The following is a 25,794-nucleotide window of genomic DNA, read 5'->3' as shown; positions in this document are numbered from 1 at the left end:
TCAGGGGTTTGGTGGCCATAAATATTCAATCCACACAGACTGGGTCTTTTAAACCTGCTTTTAAATATTTATGACGGTGCTTCCATGGCTGCAGGAGAATGTTGTAATAGTCTTAAGAGGGAAAAAAAAAATCCTTCTGCATCTGAAAGCTCAGCATGAGCCATTTTCACGTATTATGCATCACTAAGTGCTGTTTATGGCCGTTCTTGGCAGAGCCGGTACTGTATCATGGCAGAGTTCATGTATTCGGGGCTGTGCGGAGCCCGTGGTGCTGGCTGTGCCACGCATCAGCCCTGACGTCGCCTCCGCCGCGGCGGGCACATCTGATGGGGCGGCTGAGGTCCCAGCAGTCTGATGCCAGGGCAGCGCTCCCCTTGCCAGCCCACAGCACGCAAACCTTTTCCCCAAATAATTTGGTCCAAGCTCTGGAGATTCATGGAGGGAAGATCCCACTGTGTCTGGTCTCTTAAAGAAGGACCAAGCTCTTGTTTGTGCCAGCTGAGTGGTGGGCTCGGGCGTGCAGTTATTCTACTATTTATTCCCTCATGATATTTTGTGTCGGAAAAGCACAGAGCACCATCAACGTTAGCTGCAGAAAAGCATCGCCTGCCTTTCCCAGTGCCATTCATTCCAGTCACAGCTGTGCCCCGCTGCCTCCTAACAGAGCTCAGCTGATTCTGTGAAAATAATCCGAAAACCAGAGCGGGTGGGCTGGATGCAATCAGCAGGACGGAGCCAGAGCTGCTGCCGAACATCACCCCCTCGATGCCAAGGCTTGGGGCTGCCCCAATGCCGGGCATTTGCCACTGGAGCAGGAAACTGGTCTCTGCAAATCGAACTGGTGGACCACGTGGTAAGTTAGCAGGGAGACCAGCAAAGCTGAAATCATTTGTAGGCTTTAATCCGGTTCTAATTAAAACTGGGATAGGCTTTTGTCCCTGTGCAGAGCAGCACAACTCAGCCTGACAGATACCTCTTCCCAGGTGCTGCTGGAGAACAGCCTTTTTACCCTTATCTCTTTAATTTTCAGAAATGCTCATGGTTTAGGGGAAAGTGCTCTGTCAGCTCGGTTTCCCAGGACTCATGGACCTGTATCGTGAACTTAATCTCCCACATGAAGTCGTTCTGTGCAGCGTGAGGGGAAGTTAACTGCGTTTTCCCATATTGCATTGAAATTGGCCCCTGAGCTCGAAAGAAATAGGAGAATGATGGACGGGCAAATGGATGTAGAGCATGCACCAGCATGCATACAGAGCGGGATGTCACAGGCTTCATTTCCTTAGGAAATCAGGTTTCAAATTAAGGCTAATCAGAGTTAAAAAACACTGCAGTTGCCCTAGACCAAATGATACTATAATGTACTCAGTATATTACATTCTCAATAGCAAAGCAGCATCTGCTACATAAAATGAAATGTGTGTGTCACCATATGTAGGCAGCATAATGTGGACTCAAATTAAATAAAAACATTTCAGGGTATATGGTCCAATATGCAATCTGGGCCCTGGGAAATGCTGAGATTTACTCTAAAGTTCTTAGCAGTTGGCTAAAACGCTGAACTCAAAACAGTGCAAACTTGTTTTTTTAGCAACATAAGCTGTTGTCTGCACTTCCCTCCCTATAAGCCAATATTACTTGTGGAAATTCAGAAATGTATTGTTTTACTTTTTTTAAAAAAAAAAAAAAAAGCAGTTATCCTCTTTTAATTTAATTTTTCTGAGGCTTTTTGCATCTTTCCAGTAGTTGCAAAATGTCTGAGAGGGCAGAACCCGGAACGGTAGCAAATATTGCTTTCCATCTAATAGCTGCCCTCCAGAAATACGGTGGGAACTCTTGGAGAGAACACCAAAGCCCCATAAACCAGTCAGATAGCCTGTTAGCCGCGTATCACAAATAAAAAGAAAGAGGTAAACTCTGCAAAATGACTTGACTCTCACCTTTTCCAGCTATTTTTTGCCTGCTGAAATCTCTCCCAGGCAAGGGGCTTCTCCAGCGAGGATGCACAATTTAGTGCTGTTTTAAAATAAATCAGGCTGCTGAACTGCACAGGGCAACCTTCCCCGGGTGACTGGGGCTCAGGGAGTCGCTGATGCTAGTTGTTATCCTCCCTGACCCCATTTGTTGATACAAAAATGTGGTATAAAGTGTGGATTCCCTCCAGGTGCCAGCAACACCAGGAACATGCTGGAGGTTTTGCCTGGTTCGGGTACCAGACGAGTTTGTTATCACGAAGCACTGATCCTTGTGTGAGTTCAAGGCTGCTGGGAAGCTTGCAAGCCCTTTAAAATCTGCTAATGTGGATTTTGTTTTCTTTCGGGGAGAATACATCAAGCGCAAAAACCACTTTAAAGTGCCGGGAGGGAGGGCGATGTTTGCAGAGGAGCTGCGACCGGCTGCTTCAGAAAACGCTGCCCTCCTGCACCAGGTTTGCCTGGCATGGGGTTTTATTTCTCTTGAATTATTTGGATAATGAAGAGGTCAGGAAAGGCACTGTTCTACTCTTGAAAAGAAGCAAAACAAAATTTCCAACTGTGAGGCTTGGACTGAAGCGTTTGATGAGGGGAAAAAAAATACGACTGTACCAGAAAGGAAAGGAAAAGGCAGTGCTGCTAATGGAACTGGCTGTGCAACCATCTGGAAATGTTGGATACACCTGTACAGGCTCTGGGAAGTCGCTAGGACACAAAGGCAAAATGCCCGCATGCCGCTTGCGCCAGGAAAAGGGAGCTGGAGGCAAATGATAGGGAGAAAACTGCAACAAATCTGTTCGTGCCTGGGGCGCTCAGGGTGACAGCAGGCTTTGCCTTGGGGTGGTCCGAGACGTCACACGGCAATGGGGAAAGAGCTCGGCATCTCGCAGAAACCAGAGGCGCATAACTGGATGCCACCGTGGCTGGAAGCCACGGATGCTGCTCTCTCCCACATCCATCCATCGCCCCGTCCTCTTCGCCGCTGCCAGACGTGAGCTGATTGATGCAGCAAACAAAGAGACAAGCTGCAAATGTTATAAAAAAAATCAACCTGGATGGGGTTTGGTTTTTCTTTTGCCATTAGGTCTGTCTTTTTCCAGTTCCTTTCCTACTATTTGCCTCCTGCACCTCCCCATTTCTTCAGCTGCTGCATTATTTCTTCTCTCTGATGGCAAAGGCTGGTTCTTACCATTCCTCGCACACGCTGCTGGTTTCTGACCTGTTCTCACTTGGCGTCCCTGAAGCTTTAGTGGATGAATTGAAGTCTGGCAGTGTCTGCTCCTCATCCCACTTCTGAGCATGAGGGTGAAGAGCTACAAAGAAAGAGTTGTTTTCTTTAAAAAAAAAAAAAAAGCATGCCACGTTTTCAGACGCATACATGCATCTTGCTTTTTGTTCCTATCTCCTCTGTCCTTTGGGTGTATTTTGAATCCCCCGTGCTGGGACAGCAGGTGACAATGCATGGAAGTGGCCTTGCCTGACCCTAAATCAACAGCCCGAGAGGTCAGCTTCTCAGAGAAGGAGGTAAATTTGTGAAATTTGCCTGAAATCAGCTGAAATTTGCCCTAGGTTGTTTACAGCACTTCAGGGTATGGGTAGATACTGAGGCATGCTCCTTCCTACCAAGTCTGCGTGGGACCGGGTGGTGTTACCACCTTTCTGACTCTGGTCATCCATGCCTTTTCCATGCCATCCTCATGACCAGTGCGCTTTGCGTGTCTGTAGAGGTTCTCCTCTGGGTGGAGAAGGTGAGGAGGGGACAACCCAGGAGGAGGTGAGCCAACAGAGGCTCTGCCAGGAAGGTGCTGTGGGCTGGAAACCTGCCCCGGGAGCAGAGATGCACAGCCTGGTGCAGATGGCTCTACGAGGAGGCACGTGCTTGGCCCCAGGGCCGTCCTCACACTGAGAGCCTTGAACAGGGACATGGGCACTGCTTGCTGGTGTTCCTCAGCCCTCAGTGCCTTGGGACCAAGCGCAAAACCCACCAACGTGAACGGGGAGGCATTAAGGGGCCAGTTATCGAAGGTGTGTTCAGCTGGGGCGGCCAAAGAGCAAAGCAAAGACCAGGCTCGGGCGTGGGGGCGATTTGGAAGAGCCAGATGAATCTCTCTCACCTGCGTTGGCCAAACGCACTGCATCAGTTTGGTGTCTGTGTTGTAGGTGGACAAAGGTAGTCGCAAACAAGATGTTTCTGGCCGTAAGGAGTACACAGGCACATGTAGGATTGTTTTTCAAGATGGGAAAAAAAAATAAACAGCCTGTAAATACTTGTAACCCCGGAGCAACAGAACCATATATCCTGGCAACGTATGTGGATTTTACTGTTCCATGACAATTTGCTTTGCTATTCATGAAAAAATATGTTGGTGCTGTTACCTTAGCAACTGCCGCATCACGTTATGGTGATGCTCTGCCCGAGGTACGTGGAGCCCTGCCTTAAAGCAGCACGTACGGCTCTGTGGTGCCTTTCCCCCTGGAAAGGGAGCAGAGCTGAGCCTGCACCCTCACCAGGGATGCTACAGAAGTTGGTAGCAAAACAGGAGGGAGTGCCTTAATTTAGATTTACTGTTTGGACCACAGCACTGTCTGGCCCGGAGCCACTTTAGACTAGGTGCTGCATAAACTTGCAACAAAAGGGGAGATTTTCCAAAAGTATTTCCTCTTTGTAAGGGAGGGAAAAGCACATTAAGTGACCATGGGCAGGCTGGATATACAGCTTTGTTCAGATGTTTCCACGCCTACTGTCTTTATCAGCATCTTCTACTACAGTGGGCCAGCTTTCCAAGAAACACCAGGTTTTGCCTTCTTTTGGGTTGATGCCAGTAAAAACCACCAGTGGAGAAATTCACCCCCAGTATCTGTAGCTGGGATCCTGAGGCAGCTTCTAAGAGAAGAGGAAAACCTATTGCACAGGCAGCCAGGGTGGCACCCAAGCTGCCAGAACAACACATCCTGTGTTGACCATTGAGTCTGTCTGCAGGACACGGGCTATTCAGGAGGATCACATAGGTATGATTTCCTTTGAGGATAGATTGCCAGCTCCTCGAGTACCAGATGCTACTAACCCATCACTGCGTGCTGAATGAGTGCTCCCAGAGGGGTCCTTGCTGCAAGTCCTCCTGTCACACGCTCTGAAGCCCCATGACAGTGATGCTCATGTCTGGCATCTCCCCTCTGACAATTTTCTGACAAAGGGATCAATCGTTTGGAATCTATTTGGAAAATCAATTTTACACTGGGCAGCCCTTGAAGGACCACCATCAAAATGTCAGCCGAGCCAGCGACTGCATGAGGCAGGTGAACAGGGGAGGAGAGGGGACACGCAGAGAGCGGAGGGCTTTTTGCAGAGGATGAGTGATGCTGGGGACAGGGCTGCTTGTGCTCCCGGGTGGCTCGTCCAAGTCCAGCCATCGGCAGAAGCGAATAAAAATGGTTGTGTCTCCCTTCAAGCTGCTGCAAAACTTGTCCCATGAATTTGGTTGCTTCTTTCACCCCAGTGAGGATTTTAAATGTTATTCGCGGTTGCTTCCAGAGTCACACAATGTTCTCCATCCCTCCCTCTCCATCTCTCCCATCTTCTCCAACCCACTTATTGGGAAGGAATTCACTTTCCCAATGTTTTCTGCAGGAAAGGCCGATGCAGGGAGCAGTAAAAAGCAGGGCTGGGCTTAAGGAACATTTCAACATCCATGTCTTCTGTAAAGGTTCACCATGACACCAAACATTTCAGGCTGCAAAAAAAAAAAATGGGAAGCCTTTTTCACTGGATTTATACAAAAGGCAGGATAAATTAGTGTGAAAATAGGTCTTTTTGAAAAAAAAAATGGCATCAGAAATGTGCCTTTCTATGGGTAACAAAGCACCGTGAAGCTATTTTCACTGTGCCTGGAATAGCCTTCATCTCAGCAGGGAGGAAGAGAGCAGGACCCCAGCGAGCAAGAGGCACTTGGCTCGGCGAGAGGTTTTCAGCGAGGCAGCAGGTGAGAGGAGATGGCAGAGCCAGGAAAGTGCGCAGCGAGGGAGATCATCAGCCTGTCTTTGAGGAGAAAACAGAGGAGGTTTTTTTTTCTTTAAATCTAGATCCTAGCAAAGGGCAGAGAGAAGTAGGCCGTGTGAATTAAGGGCCACCATCTGGCCCTGTGCAGGGTCTGCGAGGGGTTCTGCGAGGTTCGCTGTGAAAGGACTGAACCAGCTGAAACCCAGCATGGAGGGAGGCAGGGTCCGGCTGCCAGGGGAGCTTCAGCATCCTCCATCGAGACCCGAGGAGGGAACCATACGCCTGCCCCCAATGCACAGCAGCTCAGCCCTCCCGGCTGCCCGCGTCATGGCTCTGCAGATCCCTCGGGTTCCTGGCACAGAGGAAAGGGCTGCCTGCCACCTCCTGCCATCCCTTGCCCGTGTGGTGCCTTCATACCAGGATGCATCCCAGTATCCCAGCATCCCGGCGAGTTTGCATCCCGGCAGTGGGCTGCTCTGGAGGGCAGCGTGCTCTGGAGAGTGGGGTGCTGGCCTAAATCACATCTTATAAATCACCATGAGAAACCAGAAGTGTTTTGATTTCCTCTCCTGCATCACACAGCAGAGTTTCAGTGAAGGCATCTTGCCTGCAATTTCTGGAGGAGCCAGGATGCATCTTTCGGAAAGGCTCTTGGCTCTGATTTAACTGTGTCAAGCAATGGAGGGGGCACCGTGCCCTCACCTGAGTGATTTCACAGTCTGATTATCCTCCCCTGAGGAAAAAAAAAACAGGTCCTACTTCTACTCCAAACTGTGGACTCTTGCTTTGACTTTTTAAAATCAGATAAAAGAGCCTTCATGTGCAGAAACCTTTCCCCAGGTAGCTTCTTCTCAGCCCTCCCTTTTGCTGCTGAAAGAGCTGGAGCCTCTTTAGTCTCACTCTGCAGGCAGGTTCTCCAGACCTTGAACCTTTTCCAAATTTCTGGAGGTATTTTTCAACGTCTGGGTAAGACACTGTGGGAATCAAAAGATCCAGGTTGTGTTCCTAGGCTCCTCTGCTGTGTCACACTGGGCAATTTTTTCCTTTTATTTCTCTCAGTTTCTGTGATTGACGTCCTGGGAGTGGAGCTCCATGGGACAGGGCTCTTTCCTGGAGGAAGGACTGTACAGGGGCTCACACTCTGGAGCCTGGAGCTCAAGTTCAATAACAAGGTTCTTGATATTAATCAAGAAAGTCTTCAAAAGAGGAATAAATTAAAACAAATTGCAGAGCTGATGCTTTTGTCATTTACCCAGGTGCAAGCTGTGGCTGACACCGTGAAGGTCAATGAAGCTAAATGTTTATAAAAGCAAAGGAGGGGGAGAAAAAGGATTTCCCTCTGGGGACGTGATGTTGCTAACAAGGGAGAGATGCTGTTTCAGATCCATATCTGCTACCACGGCGGGAAACAAGAGAGCATTCTTCTGTTCTGAGGTCTAAGAGACCCAAACTGAAATCACCCTGCATGGTCCCAGCAACTAAAGGTGAAGCTGAGCTCATCATTGAAAATTTTTGTCTCATTGTGAGTCTTTCTGCACCTCCCAAGTCTATTTTAGGCCCTGTGAGCTCCAGCTGCACCTGGGTCCTCACATGGAGCATCCTGAGCTGCATCAGCCACGTGCTGCCTTGTGTCACAGGGTTAACGGGAAGCTGCTCGGGTGGCTTTTGAAGGCACTTTAAACCGCGCACCCAGCAGAGAAACACAGCCATGTGTAACTCACTAGTCCTCCCTACTTCCCCTCATTTTTGGAAAATATTTTTTTGTCCAGCTATGATCCCTGCCAGGGGGAAGGTGATGTCTGTGATGGAAAAAAAAAAAAAAAAACAAACAAAAAACACCTTCTAAGGCATTAGTGGAGGATGTGTTCAAACCCTGTAGTGCCACTGATGCTTTTGGCCTTATTGCTCTGCTCTTGATAAAGTCAAAGGGAGCTTAATGCTTTTTAAAGGTCCTCAGCTTTTATGGACTATAAAGCATTGACCTTAAAGGGAGGTGCTGAGGGAAGTACATTAAAGATAGATCTGTGTGGGGTAGTCAGCCATGCCAGCTTTCCCACCGCTGCTCTCTGGGCTGCTTTTTTCTAAGCTCTCTTTAAACTCACGTGGTGATGACCTTCCCAGAGAAGAGCTGCCTGAAGCTGCAGGGTGCTGCTGAAACCCACTCTTAAGTGGTCCAGGGCAACCTTCCCTTGGACATTTGCCGATGGCAACACACAAAGGTCTTTTTTTCCTGTTTGTTCTCAGCTGTTTGTCCCTACTGAGCCCCAGTCACTGTGCTGCATTGCCTGATTTCTGCTGAATGCTGTGCTCTGTGATCCTGGGACTTGGAAAAGGCCCTATGTCAGCTTGTAGAATCACAGAAGGGTTTGGGTGGGAAGGGACTTTCAAAGCCCACCCAGTCCAACCCCCCTGCCAGGAGCAGGGACATCTCCAACCAGATCAGGTTGCTCAGAGCCCCGGCCAACCTGGCCTGGAATGTTTCCAGGGACGGGGCATCCACCGCCTCTCTGGGCATTATCACTTTAGAGACTTCCCACTCCAGTAGTGACCAGTACCAAAGAACTCCAGAAGAAAAAACCCTTTACAATGGGCAATCAAGGGGGAAAATCCCCTTGTGGGGCCTCTGCTAATTGTGGGCTTGTGGCAAGTGATTTCTATTAAATCACTCAATAGTCATTAAGAGAAGGTCTGCATTTCTCACCTCTGGAAAAGGGAGATGATGCTATTCACCTGCGCTGCCAGATGCTAAGAGACTACACAGTACTTGTGAGGTCTTGGGAAAACTGTGGCTAGAAAGCTTTCAAGGAGGGCAGGCGAGAGAAAAGAGGGGCAAACAGCCCCCAGGGGCTGTGGGGAGGGGCAGGGTAGAGCCGAGCCGAGCCGAGCCGAGCCAGAGCAGCGTGGGGTGGGCAGGGCAGGGCACTGCCTGCAGCCCCCCAGCCAAGCCCCCGGGAGGGGATGCAAGGGAGGATGCCCTGCAGAGTGAGAGGGTTGTACCGTGCTCCCGCTGTCCTAAATTAATTTGGGTCGCAGCCTTACGGTGGGTGCTGCCCGGAGCCCTCCTGGAGCGCTCGGTGTGGGGAGGTTTGCCTGGGGGTTGGTACTTTGGGGGGGACGAGATCCCTTTGCACCCCCTAGCACCCCCAAAAAGCGGGGGCAGCCGAGCAGATCCTTGGGCTCCCGGGAGGGAGTGAGGGAGGAGGCGAACCCCCTCGCCCAGCCCCAGCCCCGCTTCCCGCAGCATCAGCCCGGCCCCGCCGCTCCCGAGGCTGCCGGTCCCCCTCTCCCTTCGCCGTGCTGAGTTAAATTTCCCCCGCCTTAGTTGATGTCACATCCTGTTCCACAGCCATCCCCTGCTAGTAGCCAGCCCTACCAATTCCTTTCTTTTTTTTTTTTTTTTTTTTTTTTTTTAATCCCTATCCTCTCCCCATCACCCCCCCCCCTTTTTCAAGGCAAACTTTTGGCAATAGCAGATATAATCATTTCGTGCTCCGTTGAATTTCTCCTCGCAAATGTCTTTCGATCAGGGGAGCCATTAAAAAAAAAAAAATAAAAAAATTGCCAGAGAGCCAGCACCGAGAGCAGAGGAGAGAAACTGGGATCCCAATAAATATGCAAAGTGAAGGCTCTGCTAAGCAGATTTCTTGCATTGCTTCCTGGGGGTGCTGAGAGCCGCCTGAAAAAAAAAAAAATTCTGATTTTTTTTTAATTGCATTTTGTTGTCTTTTTTTTTTTTTTTAATTAAAATAATAATAACACTAAAGGACTGAGGAGGCAGCGAGGCGCTCGGTGACCGGCACAGGGAGACTCCGGGGAGCTGATCTGTATGCAAGGTGCCTAGGACTGGGTGCGAGACATGCAACCGGCAAGCAAGCTCCTCACCCTCTGCTTCCTCATCCTGATGGGCACAGAACTCACTCAAGTAGGTTCCTCTCTTCCTTTTCCCACCGCCCCCCCCCCCTTTCTCTCCCTTTCTCCCCAACGCCATTTTCTACTAAACCTCGGGAGCACAAAAGAAAACTGGAGTAGGCAGCTGCACCCTTCGTGTCGTGTGTGTCCCCCCGCACCCCCGCCCCATCCCCGCTTTGCTCAGCCCGCGGTGCAGGGGGGACCCTTGGGGCTGGGGTTGGGGGGGGGGGGAGGTTAGGGGGCTCAGGAGAGCGGAGCAGGGAGCTGGGGAGAGAAGGGGGCTGCCCCGGTGTGCCCCAGCCCCGAGGGGTTTGGGGGATCCCCACTTGCGGGGAAAGTTGCCTTGGGGGGCAGCGGGACCCCCGCCGCCGGGCTCGGCTGGCCCTGGGCTCCGCCAAGTTCGGGGGGGCCTGTCCTGCGTCCCCGCAGGGACACGAGGGGAGTCCACGGTGACCGTCCCCCCTCATCACCCCCTCCAGCTCTTCATCTGGGGGGTAGCTTTGCTGATTTTAGGCGACATTTAAATGTCCCTTGATGTTTCCATCTGTGACAGGCTTGTGGGAGAGGGGAGCATCTTCTTTATCTTCTTCTCCCCCTTCTGCCTTTTTTTTTTTCTTCTTTTTTTTTTTTTACTGAATTTTAATGCGTGCCTTTACCATCCCGGGCCCTGGACTGAGTGAGTGGTGGGGCTGGGGAGAGGAAAGGAGCCACGCAAAAGCCATCTCTTGCAAGTGGAAATAAAACTCTATTTGACTTCTTTAAGCTAACTGGGGAGAGACAGGCAGGGAGGTTGTCTTTTGGGTTTTTTTTCCCCAGTCACTGAGGAGAGGAAGAAAAGTAATTGTAAGAGGATGCTCTGTATTGTGGGGTTAATTGTGATGCTGCCTGGAGGCGAAAAATGAAAGAAAAAGAAGCTATAAATATGAGGGGAATGGAGGCTTCTTAGTGTAGGAGCAATTAGCAACTGGGCTCTCATTCTGGATGCTTCATGTAGATTATTTCTTCCTTTCTCCTGCTGACAATGTCCTCTCCCGTCACTGCCCTATTGCTGAAGTTTCAGTAGCTGAAGCCTTTTGGTTTGCACCCTCAGAGTATTTCTGCTGCCCCCAGGAAGAAATGGCTAAAGTAAAGAGCTGCCTTAATTGCATCGAGCCCTCCAGAGAAGGGATGAGAAGGTGGTAATTTGGGGGGGGGGAAGCAAAGACATCCAAGAGCTGTGTGGATGAGGAGGGGTGGGGAGGAACCAGAGCTGCGAGTGAGTGCCCAGGAGAAGCCCATTGTGTGTGAGGATGCTCGGGCAGCGCGCATGCGCCGCGCTGGACAAAGCAGCCAGCGACCGCCAGCATTGCTCAAGAATCCGCAAAAAGGGGCTCCTCGCTCCGCACCCGGCCCGGCCGAGGGCACGGCCAGCCCAGGGCCATGGCACCGTGGTGGTGAAGCAGCGTGGTGGGGCTGCCGCTCGCCCCGCTGCCCCCCCAACCTCCCCTCCTGCCCAGGCCTGGGGTCCCTGTGGTACCCCCCTCCCCAGGGGCTGTCACTGTCCCTCGTCAGCCCCCGCTGGGTTTTTTCAAGGACACTGAGTTATCACCACTTGTGCCAAGGATGCTGCTGTGCTTGGCTGCTTTTTCCTTTTCGTGCTTGCTTTCTTTGTGAATGCAGCACTCCAACTTTTTGCCCAACTTTAAATCGGGGTGGGGATAAGGAACCCAGTTTGCTCTGAACCGTGGGGCTGATGAGCGCTGCGGGCTGACTTTTGCAGAGTTACCTCCCAGCCCGGTCCTGCCCGCTGACAGGAGGCTGGACGCCCCTGCCAAAGCCCTGGCTTTGCTGAGCTGCCTCACTGGGACCGGTTTCTGCTTTGCAGTGTCTACCTGGGCTTTGCAGCCTGCAGGTACCCGAGCCCTGCCAGGCCCTGCATGCTGGCCATGCCGAGCTCTCCCGCCAGCGTCCCTGCTGACTCGCTTGGCACTGCAGAGCCCTTTCAGAGTTGGAGCATCTCGTTTCTGTAGCACAGCTGGCAGATGCGATCCCTAAATATTCCTTTCAGCCCAGGCACCGCCCAGCTCAGCGTCTTCCACGTTTAATTCAGTGCCGGATTCCCATCCCCGTCGCACGCGTGGAGTCTCTCCCAGCCCCTACAGGGATCTCTTGCGTGGGGAGGAGGGATCGAGGTTCAGGGGAGAGAGGCTGCTGATTTAGGCAGCTTTTCTCTGATGATGCAGGAGCTACTTCCATCCCCTCCTCCCTCCCTGCAGTGACACTGGCAGGCCAGCTCAAGAGAAAGGAAGAAATGGGGAGAGGGACGGCTGTTTAATGGGGCTGGAGGGGGCAAGCACGTGGCTGTCCTTCCAGCTGGGTGCTGGGAAAGCTCTTGCTGTGGAGAGGAGCCAGTTGTCCCCAAGGTCTTGGTACTGCAGCATCCTCTGACGCTCCCCGGGTGGGAGGAAGGATGCCCGCGCCCGGCTGGGAGCACACAGGTGATGAACATGCTGCAGGCTGCACCCCCTGGTTTGGTAGGGACTCTGAGATGTGCCTATGGCGGGTGGTAGTTTTACCTGTGCAAAATGCTCCCCCCACATCCCAGTCCTTTGCAGAAGCCTCTGCGGGACACTCAATCCCCGGGACGGGTGGCAGGAGCCCCAGCCCCAGAGCGAGACCTGCACGAGGCTCTGGGATTTCTTCTGTCTCCTAATTTGCTTTGCTCCTTGCCTTGGCTTTTCACAGTGATCAAAACCTGAAATGACAAATACTTTGGCTGAGTTGAGCGGGCTGGTTTTGGGGTGCGGTGGCCGGGTATGGGTGCTGGAACGGGGGGTGCAGAGCTGTGGTGGGCACCCCAGGGTGCAGCACCCTGGCTCTGGCTGTGCGTGCAGCTCTGGGCAGAGGGCTTCCCAGGCAAAGCTCGGGGCTTTGTCTCCTTGTCTTCTTCTCGGTGAGATGCAGGGCAGCTCTCCTGGTAGCCGCGACGGAGCAGAGCCAACTTACGCTCTCTAAGGATCCACTTGTCACGTGCGGCACGATGGTGCTGGCGGGAGGGCAGAGGATTTGGAATACTGTAGTAAAGGCAGGGGTATCGGCAGCGGGGGTTCAGCATGCTGGCTGGCTGGCTGACCTGTCCCTTTGTCAGCTGGGAGATTACCAGGGAAAACCTCTGTGCGTTCCTCAAAGTTTTGCAGGCGCAGAGCCGGGCAGCCGGCGCTCTGGCATCCACTTAACTCTGCCATCACCGAAACCACGCAGGAAGCAATACCTTCCTGGAGCAGGCAGTTACTAAACATTTAGCGCTTCTGCAAAAAAAAAAAAAAAAAAAAAAAAAAGCCATTGATTTTCCTAAAACCAGATCAGGTTCTTCTTGGGGCTATTTTCAGGGGAAGAGGGAGAGCTACCAGGGATGCACACTGCCCTTCCCAAAGCTGCCTGTGCCCCTGGGCCCCAGCAGCACCCAGCCCAGCTGTGCTAGCTCCCCACTGTCCATGGGGGACTTCCCAGTGCCCAGTTTGGTGGCCGGGCTCCTCCCTGTCAGGGAGATGCACAGACACTGGTAGGATTAAGCTGCAAATCTGCAGCCTGTAACAGGAGGCAGCTGCCTCATCTCATAAACCAATTTGTGTCTCATTTCACTAACTTCAGCTTTAACCAATAAAAAAGAAAGGTAATTTTCAGCCCTGAGTCGTATTTATTACTCAAGTTATCAGTCCTTGTAATCAGTATTAGCATCACTGCGTAAAGTAATACAAAACTAATTACTATCCGAGTGAATTAGATGGATGAAGGCTGTAGGCTGCGTTGACGGTGGAAGAAACTAATTCTCAAGTTATGAGTGATAAGTGTTGGCTTTGCTCTGCTGTGATGATGCTATGACAAAAGGGATCCAGGCAGGGACAGGAACACCCAAGGAGGGTCCCTCGGGGGTTTGTTGCCTGTGGGTGCCTCGGCCGGGCTCTTTGGGAGACCCGGGTGGGCAGGAGGATGCCTGAGAGGTTGAGTCAGTCAAGCAGTCCCCCAAAAAGGGAAAGATGCACGTGGGGAAACTGAGGCACAGAGTGTGAGACATGTCTCAGCACCAGCAAACCCTAATTGTAGGAGGAGAGCACCTAAAAATCTAGATTTTCATTCTTATGTAGACTGTAGCTATCACTTGCTACTGCCCTCCCAGAGCCAAGCCCAGGAGCCCTGGTCCCAGCCTCTGGACCAGCTTTGTCCTGGGTTTTGGCCCCGGGAAGCTTTCTCGCTGTTCAGGACCAGGATCCCGGTTCCCAGCCTCCCTCCCCATCCCAGCTGGGAGGCAGCATTCAAAACTGGCCAAAACGTGGGAGATCTCCTGGAAAAGTAACAGCGGGGTGACAGCACGTGCCAGCGCTCGGTCCAGCAGTGAGTGACCCCGGAGTGATGCTGTGTTTTCTAGCAAAAAACATGCAGAAGTTTTCAGCGTAAAGGCATTTTCTGACTGGAGGTGTGTGACTGACCTGGGGAAATATGCCCAAAAAAAATCCCCATCCCTCACCAAAACATCTGATTAATAGGAGCTGCAAAGCCTGGCTTTAGTGGGCTCTGCTCTAGCCCAGGGGTCTGACAGGTGCTGGCGTTTGCTGCTAGAGCACGGGTTTAATGTCAAGAGCAGCTTTAGCTGAACACAGATTTAGCGGAGCGAAGACCTGCGAGGGGGATTATTCTGTTGCAGCGTAACGTAAGGAGCACGTTCGTTCTGATTCGGAGCGATTCTGGTCGCCGTGTGGGTAGCAAAAGGGAAGGCTGCAGAGCGGTTTGGGTGCGGAAGGCGCAGTCCCGGTGTCCATAGCTGGGGGTTAACTTCCCGGAGTGCGTTGGGCTGCCTGATCCCAAAATGCGGCCGCTCCTGGAGCCAAGCTCACACCAGGCACAGGCAAAGTCCCACCAGGAGCTGGCGGTGACCTGCAGCACCGTGGTCACTGTTTGTGAAGCACTTTGGCATCTTTCATTGCCATTTTCTTCCCTTCCTTCGCTTTCCCCGTCTGTCTGTCCCTACTCCCTACCCTCCCTGTGATGGGAGGGGAAGAGTTTGCTCTGTGTTGGTACAGTGCTGAGGTGACAGAGTCCAGCTCCAGGACTCAGGCTTGCATGAGTGATGGTAGCACAGGCAGTGACAAAAAAAACAGGCAAAAAAGCAAGGACATTGGGAAGTCAGACCCAAAAATGAGGGAAACTTGGTACCATTTATTGCTGCGGCAGTTGTGACCTGCTGAGGGAAGGATGCCCCGCGGCAAAGGCAACAGGAGATTGTCCCATGTCCAGAGGTGATGGCACAAAGCGTACGCTCCTGAACGAGGATGAAGTTGCCCACGCTGGCTCCCAGGGTAGGTGGGTGCCTCTTCTGCCCGGCGCTGTTTGCAGCTCTCCCGCTGCCCACGGGCTGGTGCGGAGGGGCTTCCCATACCTCCTGCCACCAGCTCAGGCAATGGGGAATGCAAGGGAAGGGAGTGAACGTTTACTGGGTTGAGAGAAGGGTGAGAAACATTGTGGTTCACCCAGGAGCAGAGTCCAGGGCTCTGTCCCCCTGTAACTGGGCAGAAAGCAGAGGGGCCCAGTGACTGCCCAGCGCTGGGGTGGGCTTGGAGCCCTGGCCTGGGTCTGCTGTGCCGGCAGCTCCTGACCCTCAGCGTTGAGCCTCGCTGCATGGACCCCCAGGGAGAGCCGCTCAGCATCCCCACGGCCTCTGGCTGCCGGACGCGCTGTGCGGCACAGCCCCTCACCCGGTTCTCGGGGCACTCTCCCATCCATGCACGATGGAGGTGGTCCTTCCCACCCTGCAGCTCACTTGCCTCCGTGCAGTCCACGCTCCCTTGCAAGGGCAGCAGCACCTGGCAGTGGGGCAGCAACAGGGATTCTGGCACCCCGGCTCCGGGAGGGGTGCGCAGAGTCAGTGGAGGCAGAGTCCTCCAGAAGCCCTTCCAGCAACCACAGGAGGGAACTCTGGAGAAAAGTCACCTAGTCCAGGTATCTAAGGAGGATCCCTGAAGTTACACAGTGAGGTCTTTCTGGAAAGGACAGAGCTTTCCTGCAGCTGCTGGCCAGAGGGCACAGCACGCCTCGAGGGTCTCCAGAGCTGGAGGGAGCTGGAGTATGGACTGCAGAGCAATCCCAGAGGAGCCCTGCACTCCCAGGACAGGAGCTGCCAGCCCTGAGAAGGTGCCTGGAGCTCTGCCCTCTGTTGAACAACCGTCTCAGCAGAATGCATCTTCCTCGCTGGAGGTCAACTGAGGTGCCTCCTGCATTTACTGAGCCAGCTTGGAGCACCTGTGAGATTTTAGGCTGTTTAAATACAGGTGTATGTGTTTTAAAGCAGATCCCATCCTCTCACTGTGCAGTCAATAGTTCCCAGGGCTCCGCGGACACCATCTCCAACGTAAGGTTGGGAGCAACAGAAACTTCATCACCTCTTCTCTGAACCAGCCAGGAGAGGGAGACAATGACCGCCGTGTCCTACGCACACACTCCCAGGAGTTGGCCATGTTTGCAAACCTTGACCCTTGTAGGGCTCCTTTGGGCAGACAGTCCCGTTTTTGCATTATCACTTCCCAGCAGCGGAATTTTCCAGTAAGTAGCTATTTTGGAAGACCTTGTTCTTTGCTCTTATCTATCATTCCTCCTCTTTCTCTGCTCAGAATATATGCATGCACAGAGAATCTTTTGCTCCCTGACAGTTCATCTTTTCCTGCTGCTTGCTCTGCTTACAGCAGGAGAGGCACCGAGAGGGCAGCTCCGCACCCCCTGCTCTGCGTCCTGAGCGCATCAGGATGAGAAAAACTCTGTGACATCATCAGGTGTGTGTTTTTTTTTTTTTTTCCCAAGGCAATGCCCTGTGCAAAAAAAAAAAAAAAGTGATTGAGAGAAAGGTGAGCTCAACCAGTTCAGCAAAACTGGTGCAGAAGAGATTTCTGCAGGCATTACAATGGAAAGTTGTTCTTTAAGGGCCAGATCCTGCTTTTGCCCTGGAAAAGCCCATCAGTGAATGCCATCAGGTCAGAAAGAGTCACCTGAGTCTCCTCCCTCTTAATTTCCGTAGCGTTTCTTCTCATCTGCTCTAGCATGAGTAAAGGCAATGTCAGGTCTCCCACATCAAGTTCATGTTCCTACTGGCTTTTTACTGTCTGTGGGTTTTTTTTGTTGCCATGCTGAGCTTGTAAAAGCAGGGAAATCACTCAGGTAGGGAAGCAGTTTCCATGTTTGCATGTCACCTACTTCAGGCTCTGAGATGACAGAAGTAATTTTCCTGCTTGATGCCCACAACCCAGCACAGCTCGGGGTGATCGGCAGCATCTCATTGCATGCAGCGCCCACCGCCTCTTCCCTCTGAATAACACTTTGCCCAAAAAAAAACCCCAGAAACGGCGGCATTCCTGGGAGCGTCGTTTTGGCCAGATCTCTGCTTTGGACCAGCTGATGTGGGCTCAGCTTGCGTGGCCGTGGCACGGGCAGCCCGGTGTGTTGGGGAGCCCCACGGGCTCGGGGCCATCCCGCTCCAGCACAGGCCGTTAATGCACTGAACTTTCTGAAAAGGTGGGGAAGAACAGCCGACCTCTTGATGTCCCTACCTAAATTCCCTTTATCTTCCCAGCAAAGAAACGGCTCCCCAAAAAACCTGGTGCTTTTGGCTGTTCCATAAACACTGGATACAAGAGCAAGAAAGAAAATCACCTGGGATTCTCTCTCCCCTGTTATTTCACGCACAGCCCCTCTTTCTGCTGCCGTGAGGGGTTTTGCTCCAGGGAAGCGGAGCAGCTCTGGGACAGCCCAGCCTCCCCTCGCCCACACGGACCCTCTGTGCCGGGTTCTGGGAAAAGACTCCAGGTGATGGGCCCCCCTCCTTAGCAGGGAATTGTGGCTGCTCCCCTCGCTGTCCCCGTCTGCAGAAGCTTTAATCATTGCAAAGCCTTTGAAGGGCATATGAACAAAATCACCTGCGTGCTCTGGTAGGAAATGAGTCTTTCTCTAGTCCAGAGCAAGGCAAAGGAGTGCTTCCCACCCCGCTGAACAGCATTTTAAATAATAAAGTATCCGTAGGTCTGATTCCCTTCGTATGTGTTTGGAGTAGGCAAATATGAGGGACAAACTTTACTTACAAACTCAGTTTCAGAATGAACATTAAGATGATTTAAGTGCAGCACTCAAGTGCTTTATATGGTCTGAAATCAGAGAAGCAATCAGGGTCGTGGCAGCTACAGTGCTGAGCTCAGCACAAGCACCTGTTAGAGCAGAAGAGGCTGAACTGGAATGGAATGGGGAGCTGTGATTTATTCTAAATGGTTGAAGCCATCTGCAGCTTTTGCCTAAGGACCCTGTTCTTGCAGCTACAGCTGACACATCTCTGGTGCTGACCACCTCCTCAGGCACAACGCCGCATGAGCCAACGGCAGTTTTGCTGTGGAGAGGATGCCTGGGCTGGGGGAAGCCGATTTCACTGGCTGGAAATAGCTCAGCTGCTGTGGGAGCCCTAAGCAGGACAGTGACTCAGGGGGCAGCAGTGCTTTCTCACTGATTTGAGCAGCAGATTGACCTGTCAGCTGGCTAATTTACCCAGATTAGAGCTGGTCTGGCCTGGGCAGGGGGAAAGGGCAGGGGTGACCCGGTTTGAGGGTGCTGGGAAGCGAGGGAAGGGAATGGCATTTCAGCTGCTGCAGCCTGTGACACGCACCAGCCGCTGCCTCCCAGCTGCCAGGCCTGATTCTGCCACGGTGCTGTCGGAGGGACGGGATCCGGCCTGGCATCAGCGCTCCTACTCCAACTCATCTCTTTTTCTCCACCTGGTGGACTTGCTAAATCTGCTTCCATTTCAGTGCTTTACAGAAACTCCCCAGCGCTGTCTGCAGAACCAGCTCCCCTTGGCTCTCGCTGGTCCCCGCTCCCTGTGCCCAGACCAGCAGTGCTGGGGTGCACTGGGATGATCCCAGGCCAAGGGGCAGGTCTTGTTAAGGTGGGACAGGCCAGTTCAGCAGCGATTGCATTTCAGGGCACAGCATCCTGCTTCCCCAGTTAGGACTGGATGCTGTATGGCCAGGAAATACTGATGGCTCGAGGCCTTGGGGTACACCTCAGCACCCTCGCAGCCATAGCCCAGTCAGCTCCTGGGCAGGGGTCTGCGAGACCCACAACCCCAAGAAGCCGTGCTATCGGAAGAGCAGCTCTGGAGGCAGCAGGTTTCGGGCTGGGCTGGTCAGACTCCACTGGGAATGTGGTGGCTCCCGCCGACCAGCCAGGCTGGGGGTGGTGGGGCCGTGGGCCAGTGCAGGGTCTGCCGGAGCAGGGCTGTGGTGGCCACTCCAGGAGAAGTCGGTGCTGTAACAGTGGAGCGAGGGGTGTCCCTTCTGTCCTCTGGAGAGGGCCAGGGGATTCATTTCATCATTTGCTTTGCACGGGGTGTTTAAAGGTTCCATTAGGGAAAGAAGTGCAGATCTCTGTTGGTCGGAGACTTTGCTTCTGAAGTCACTAGGACAGTTCTGCAAATGCCTGCGGGAAACCTGAGATGTGGACAAGCTCCGTCTCGCTGCAAACGCTGGGCCCGCACAGACGGGCTGTGTGCTGTTTGCGGTGTAACAGCCCGTGGGCTTCCTCGGCAAAATTTGCCCCAGAAAGCCAGGATTTTTCTCCGAACTCTGGGGTGGGGTGCTCCGGCAGTGTCTGACGCTGTTCCATCTCTCCCGTCCTGCAGCCCTGCCTGCTGGGAACGGCGCGGGAGCAGGGCTGCCGGGTCCGGGGCAGACGGAGTTGCTGGGGCGTTTTGATTTGGTTCAAGCGCATTGGGTCCTGCGTGCTGCCGGAGGGCTGAGGTTGAGGAGTGTGGTGAGGGGGCAAGCGGGGAGGTGGGCGATGCTCTGAGGGCCCGCAGCCCGGAAAGAGCACAGGTTTGGGGACCCCGCCTGGGTCCCGCACCTCGTGGGTTCGTGCGGGAGCGGTGCAGCCCCTGCGTGCACCCCAGCAGCCCACGCTGCTCCCGACTCCCCTCGCAGGCAGCAGCTCCCCTTTGTCCCCCGGGAAAGCTGCGGTTCCGGCACAGCCCTGCGCCCACCGACCGGCCCCGGCTCCGCACCGCGCCCGCTCCCGCACCGCGCCCGGCGGCTCCCCCAGCAGCCGGCAGGGGGCGCCGCAGTGCCGCGCCGCAGCGGGGGCCGCGCCGCAGCGGGGGAGCCGCCCCCCCGGCCCCGCCCCGCCCTGCCCTGCCCGGAGCCGCCCCCGCCCCTCTTCTCCTTCCCCAAATCTTTTCCGCCTGCTCCCCAGTTCTTTTCCGCTCTCCCCAAATCTTCCCCCCCCGCACCGGTTTTTTTCCTCTCTCCAAATCTTTTTCCCTTTCCCAAATCTCTTCCCCTCTCTCCAAACCTTTCTCCCCCCCCACCAAATTTTTTCCATCTCCCCAAATCTTTTTTTCCTTTCCCCATTTTTCCCCCCTTCCTAAATCCTTCCCTAAGCCTCTCCCCAAACCTTTCTCTCCTTTCTCCAAGCCTTCCGCCCCTCCCCTGAATTCTTCCCTCCGCTTCCTCTTCCTCAAATCTCCCCCTCCAAAAAAAAAAAAAAAAAAAAAAAAATTCTTTCCCTCCCTCAAATCTCCCCTCCCCAAATCTCTTCTCCCCCCCGCCCTCCGCAGTCGCTTGGGCTGGCTGGGCGCTCCGCGGCGCTTCCGCCCCCCCCCTCCCCGCCCCTCCCTCTCCCCCCGCCCCGGTCCCGTCCCGCCTCCTGCAGCCGGTCGCTCCGCTCCGCTCCGGCTGGGGCGGGCGCAGGGAAGCAGCCCAGCTCCGACACCGAAACCGGTACCGGCAACACAATCGCCAGCGCCGGGCAGGGCCGTGGCGGGGCGGCGGCGGACGATGGGCTGGTGGCGAGCGGCGGTGGTGGCCGGGCGACTGGCGCAGCCCGTCCCCAGCGGCATGGAGCCCGGCGCCGGTGCAGAATGAAGGGTGCCTGGCGTCCCCCCCCGCAGAGATGTCTGTGCCTTTACTGAAGATTGGAGTCGTCCTCAGCACCATGGCCATGATCACCAACTGGATGTCGCAGACGCTGCCCTCCCTCGTGGGGCTCAACACCACCAAACTCACGGCGGCCACGGGCGGGACCTTGGACCGCAGCACGGGAGTAAGTGCGGGGGCGGAGGGGGGGCACCCAGCTGCCCGGAGCCCTGCATCCCGGAGCACCCCTGCATCCTGGAGCATCCCTGCATTCCGGTGCCCCGCCACCCGCCCCACCTCCGGCCGCCCGGTCCCTCTTTGCCCGGGCTGCCTAAATCCCTCCTTGCCCAGTCCCCCACCCCGTACCCCCCCGCCCCCGGCCGTAAAGAGCAGAGATGGGGGGAGGCTGGCGGGAGATGGGAGGACTCCTCTCCTTTCCTCTCCTGCTCTCGGGTTTAGCCGTCCCTAGCCCCAGACAAGGGGCTGGGGGTGACCCGGGTGTCCCCCCCCGCCCCGTGCCTTCAGCCAAAGGCTTTACAAAGTTTTCCTCCTGGCTGCTTTGCCGTCGCCGGGCGAAGCAGCGGGGGCCGCCCGGTGCCAGTCCCGCAAGGTCTCGGTCGCTTGTTTCATCAATAGGCGTTAACGGGGGGAGGATGCGGTGGAGAAGTTGCGGTGTATTTTGGTGGTGCCGTGTGGCTCCTGTTTTGCTGGAGGGGCTGGTACGGTGCCTGGTCTTGCCACTTTGGAAATGGCTGAGAAAAAGAAATCCTTCTGTCTGCCTTCCCTTTCTGTCTGTCTTCCCTTAACAGGGAAAAACGGGCACCTCCAGGCTGGATGCTTGTGCCTACGCCAGGAGCGAACGTATTTCAGCTCTGCTCTTTCAAAATGAGTATTTCATGTAGTGGTTCTGCTGCTTGTGAATGAAACTGGGATTTCTTTCCATGTCACCAGGGATTATGAGACTCATTTATTTTTTTTTTTCCTGGTTGCTTTAGCTAGAGAATCAAATTGTCTGACTGCTTAGCCATCCCTCTCAGCGCGTGTCTGTCAACAGGGGTATTTGCAAGGTTATTTGTAATATATCGAAATAGTAGAACGGGCATTTCCCTGCTGGTTGGTAAAAAAAAAAAAAAGTGGTACCTTCAAAGTGATCACAGGCTGAACTGGGATTAAACAATGTATTTTGCGAAGTGCTGTGAGATCAAAGGAAAATTAAGATCAGAGAGGTTTGGAGGGCGCAAGGTGGGCTGGGGAACGTGCTGTGTTTGTGGCTGGGCTCCCTTTCTGCGGCGTGTCCTGGAAGCTCAGATAGAGGCATGGATCGTGCCCTCCAGATCGCATCCCTTCTTTGCTGGCGTGTGCTTCGCGGGGCATGGCACCGGGCTTTCCCTGCCCGGGACCCGCAGAACATTTGGATGGAAATGATTGTCTGGTGAATGTCCTCGTCCCCAGGAGAGTCTGGTAGAAAAGGGGGAAACCAAACTCCCGGTGTCTGCTCAGGAGAGCTGATTTCCTTGCTGGGAGAGCTCTGCAGAGGCATGCCGACTGCTGCTCAGCCCTCAGCCAGGTCACTGTATCCTCACTGGTAGCTCGGGCACATCCTTCTCAGGGTGTCAAGGAGAAGTCGAGTGCTTTGCAATGACAGGCAGGCAGTGGGTTCCCCACCCCGACGCGCTCGGTGCCTCACAGCACGCTACAGCCCTCGCCGCTTTGTGGCTTTCCTCGTGTCCGTGCCTTTCCACTTGCGTTGGCTTCTCGCTCTCCGTTTCAGACCCTTCTTTTCTTTGTCCCCAATCCATATTTTTGCATTACAAGTGAATTCTGCCAGCTGGGCCCTCGGAGGAGCCTCCCTCCACTTCCAGCACAGCTCCAGTATCGGCCACATCCACACAGCTTCCTCCACTCGGCCCCCTTCACCTCCCACCCCCCGGCCAGGCCTCCCCCCGTTTACTTAACCTGTCTTTCCCTGTGTTAATTAGGTGTTGCCTACCAACCCAGAGGAAAGCTGGCAGGTCTACAGCTCTGCCCAAGATAGCGAGGGACGTTGTATATGCACAGTGGTGGCACCTCAACAGACGATGTGCTCGCGCGATGCCAGGACAAAGCAGCTGAGACAACTATTAGAAAAGGTAATGGTTGATCCCTTCGGGGAAAGGCGGTTTGGTTTGGCATAAAATTGGGGATAAAACCCCAGTGAGCTGGGCTGAGCCTCGGTTTCCAGGAAAGACGGACCCCTTGGGCCAGCCCTCCCGTGCTGTAGCTGTCCCCGTGTGTGCGGTGGGGAATATTGAACCACAACAATATTGAACAACATTGCTAAAAAAAAAAAAAAAGGATGCAATTTACTCATTTTTTTCCTTATGTTAGCATAAGAAGTTTCACAGGATGAGCCTCAACGAGATGAGAAAAGATAGAATTAAAAACCCAAAGTCCATGCATTCCTAGCCCAGCTGACGTTAAAAAGGTCGAATAAAACAGCACAAGCTGTCGACATCAAATGGGACAGAAATGACAGTTAGTGGTTTTCTTTCTAATGTTGACATCCACTTGATTAGTTTTTAATAGTCTGCTGTCCAAAGAGATCAAAGAATCTCATTAGGGAAACATTCCCGATAACAAGAAATTTTCCAGATAATAGATTTCATTGAAGAAATGCTGTTTCATGTGAAATGGTGCTCTGCTCTTTAAAATGTAAGTGGACTCCTGTGCTGGGTATGTCATTATCTCTCATGCCCTAATGCTGTGTTGGCATGTATTGTGCATAACAAAATAATTTTTATCCCGCTGCTTTGGGGAAGTTGATGTGTTTGTCACTCATGGCAATACTAAACCTACACGTAACTGATTTTCCTATGTGATAAGGACAATAAAGCCAGGCAGGCAAATTTAGCCCTAAAACACTCCTTTGGTATGTCAGAGGCTTCTAAAAATAATCCCGCTCAGGCTTTTATTTCTCTAAGCGATAACGGCAATCGGTCCAACAGCACATTTGTCTAAGAGGCAGCACGCGTTGCATCAGCAGCTGACACAGGCGTCCGGGAGCCATCGCGTTCCCAGAACTGCTCATACGCATTAAACAAGCAGGATTTGACCCAATGCCCTCTGCTAATGGACAGGAGGCTTGGGCGTACGAGACCTGGGATAACATCAGTTCCCGGGCGGAGGGCGTAAGTGCGGGGTAATTTTATTTTTTTTTTTTTTTTTTTCCCTTGTGCAGCTCTCTGGCTGCCGGTGGAGGAAGTGAGGGAGAAGCAGTATTCCAAGGCATGTGTTCTGGGGATGTTACCTGCCTGCTAATCTGTCTGCATCCCACTCCTACGCTAACCTATATGAAAACTCCAAAATAAGGAATAGGCTCTTAGTGCCAGACATCTGATCTTGGTGAAGGCTGAAATGATAATCCCTGTAGGGAAATGCAACTGGAGAGGAGAGCTTCCAGGAAGGATTTCAAACCTGAAAACTCTTTCCCTCATCTGACATTTTAACTCTAGCTTTGTGAAGGGAAAACTCGCATCTCCTGATTTTTCTCTCTGCCAGCAGATGAAGAAGCAAAATGTGTCAAAGAGGTAATTGTGTTTGGATTTTCAAAGGAGGAGACCTATGGAAGTAATAAGGCATTGCTTTTACAGGCAAGAAATAAGCTGCATTTGTGTGTGTGTACACAAACCAATTACAGCATCTTCAGGGAAAAATCTCCGCACAGGGGCTGCAGCAGCTGAAGGTGCTTTGAGGTTCAAAGCTGCCAAGACCCCATCTACTTTCCACACCTGGGCACAGGCGTGTGCTCAGGAACTGCGGTTCATGCTGCTCGCAAGTGAATCCTGGGCACCCCGTCAGGCTGAAGAGCAGGCGTGAAGTGAGGTCAGGTGAGCCAGGTCTGCTCGCCACCGCACAAACTGTTCAGCCCGCGTTTTGACACCGAGGTGTCTGAGCTCATCTTTGGCTGGAGTACGCGGAGTCCTTCCAGCCTTGTATGTGTCAGGTGCTGAGTCCAGATCTTGGACTCTGTTCAAACCAAGACATCACCTAAATCCTGTTCTTAAACGGATTATGTTTTATCTTCAAACAGATTTTTTTTTCTTTTCTTTTTTTTTTTTTTGGCTCTGTTATCTGGGAGGACTTCCTCCTCTGATGGTTAAACCATTTTTGGTTTCCTGCCAATTCTTATTCTTTGCCAGCACTGATTTCTAGATTAAACAGTTCTTTCTGTTCCTTTGATATTCACTCTGAAGTGTATGTAGGGAAGACAATGACATCTCTTCTCAGGCTTCACTTTGCCTTCTATAGATCTTATAAGATGAAGTTTTCGTGTCCTGGTCCATCGGCTGAGTCCATATCTGTGCTAATTCTTCCTATAGACCACGAAAATCTCCCTCAAGATGCCTCATGCCATTGCTCCACCAGTTTGTCTGGCTACCCAAAGCTGAAGATTAATCCCAATTCAAACCCCAAAGATGGGCTTAGAACAGCTCTTTCGAGCTGGCACAAAAAGCTGATCCACAGAGAAGCTTGAGCAGGGTTTAAACCACGGCGTTGACCGTATAAATCGCACAAGGGTCATCAGGACAATATTGGCTCTCAGTTACTCTAGCTTGATTCTGAAGCAACTCCGTGTCAAACAAGGACAAGAACAGCACTGGAAGTGTCGTTTGTATCAATTTTCTATTTCAAATGCTAAAATTAACTCTTTCCCCCAAGACAATCGCAGGTGATGGAAATCTCCCTTGATGAAAAATGGGATTTCATTTTGAAAGCGCTCCACCAATGGAGGCAAAAAGCATTTTAGCTGATGTTTGAGGATAGCGGTTAATGGATGAGGCTGAGGGAATTTGAGAGGCAGTATCCTTCAGTCTCAGTTCATTCGAGCGCTTCTGTACATGCTTAAGTTTAAGCTGTGAACAGTCTCATTGAAATCTAATCATGTGCCGAAGTACTTTGCTGGATCAAGGGCTTAATACGCTAATGAAGGAAAACAAGCAGATCTTCAGCTGATGAAGCACGCAGA

At 52.9% G+C, this 25,794-nt stretch overlaps 1 protein-coding gene across 2 annotated transcripts in view; it reads left to right on the top strand.

Annotated features, from left to right (window-relative positions):
- The first annotated feature begins 9,342 nt into the window (after window positions 1–9,342).
- OLFM1 (olfactomedin 1) overlaps window positions 9,343–25,794 on the top strand; it is a 33,166-nt gene continuing 16,714 nt past the window's right edge. The window contains exons 1-2 of one of the 2 annotated variants that reach the window (XM_086763979.1): window positions 9,343–9,889; window positions 22,769–22,918. In XM_086763979.1, coding sequence (XP_086620105.1) covers window positions 9,824–9,889; window positions 22,769–22,918 — 216 coding nt within the window. In that variant the 5' untranslated portion in view covers window positions 9,343–9,823. Of the gene's footprint in view, window positions 9,890–20,150; window positions 20,977–22,768; window positions 22,919–25,794 lie in introns of those variants that run through there. The other variant, XM_086763978.1, reaches the window with a different exon arrangement.

Source organism: Chlamydotis macqueenii, chromosome 20, assembly GCF_036417535.1.
Source record: "Chlamydotis macqueenii isolate bChlMac1 chromosome 20, bChlMac1.mat, whole genome shotgun sequence".
Taxonomy (NCBI): Eukaryota; Metazoa; Chordata; class Aves; order Otidiformes; family Otididae; genus Chlamydotis; species Chlamydotis macqueenii.
This window is presented reverse-complemented; position numbering and strand designations above follow the sequence as displayed.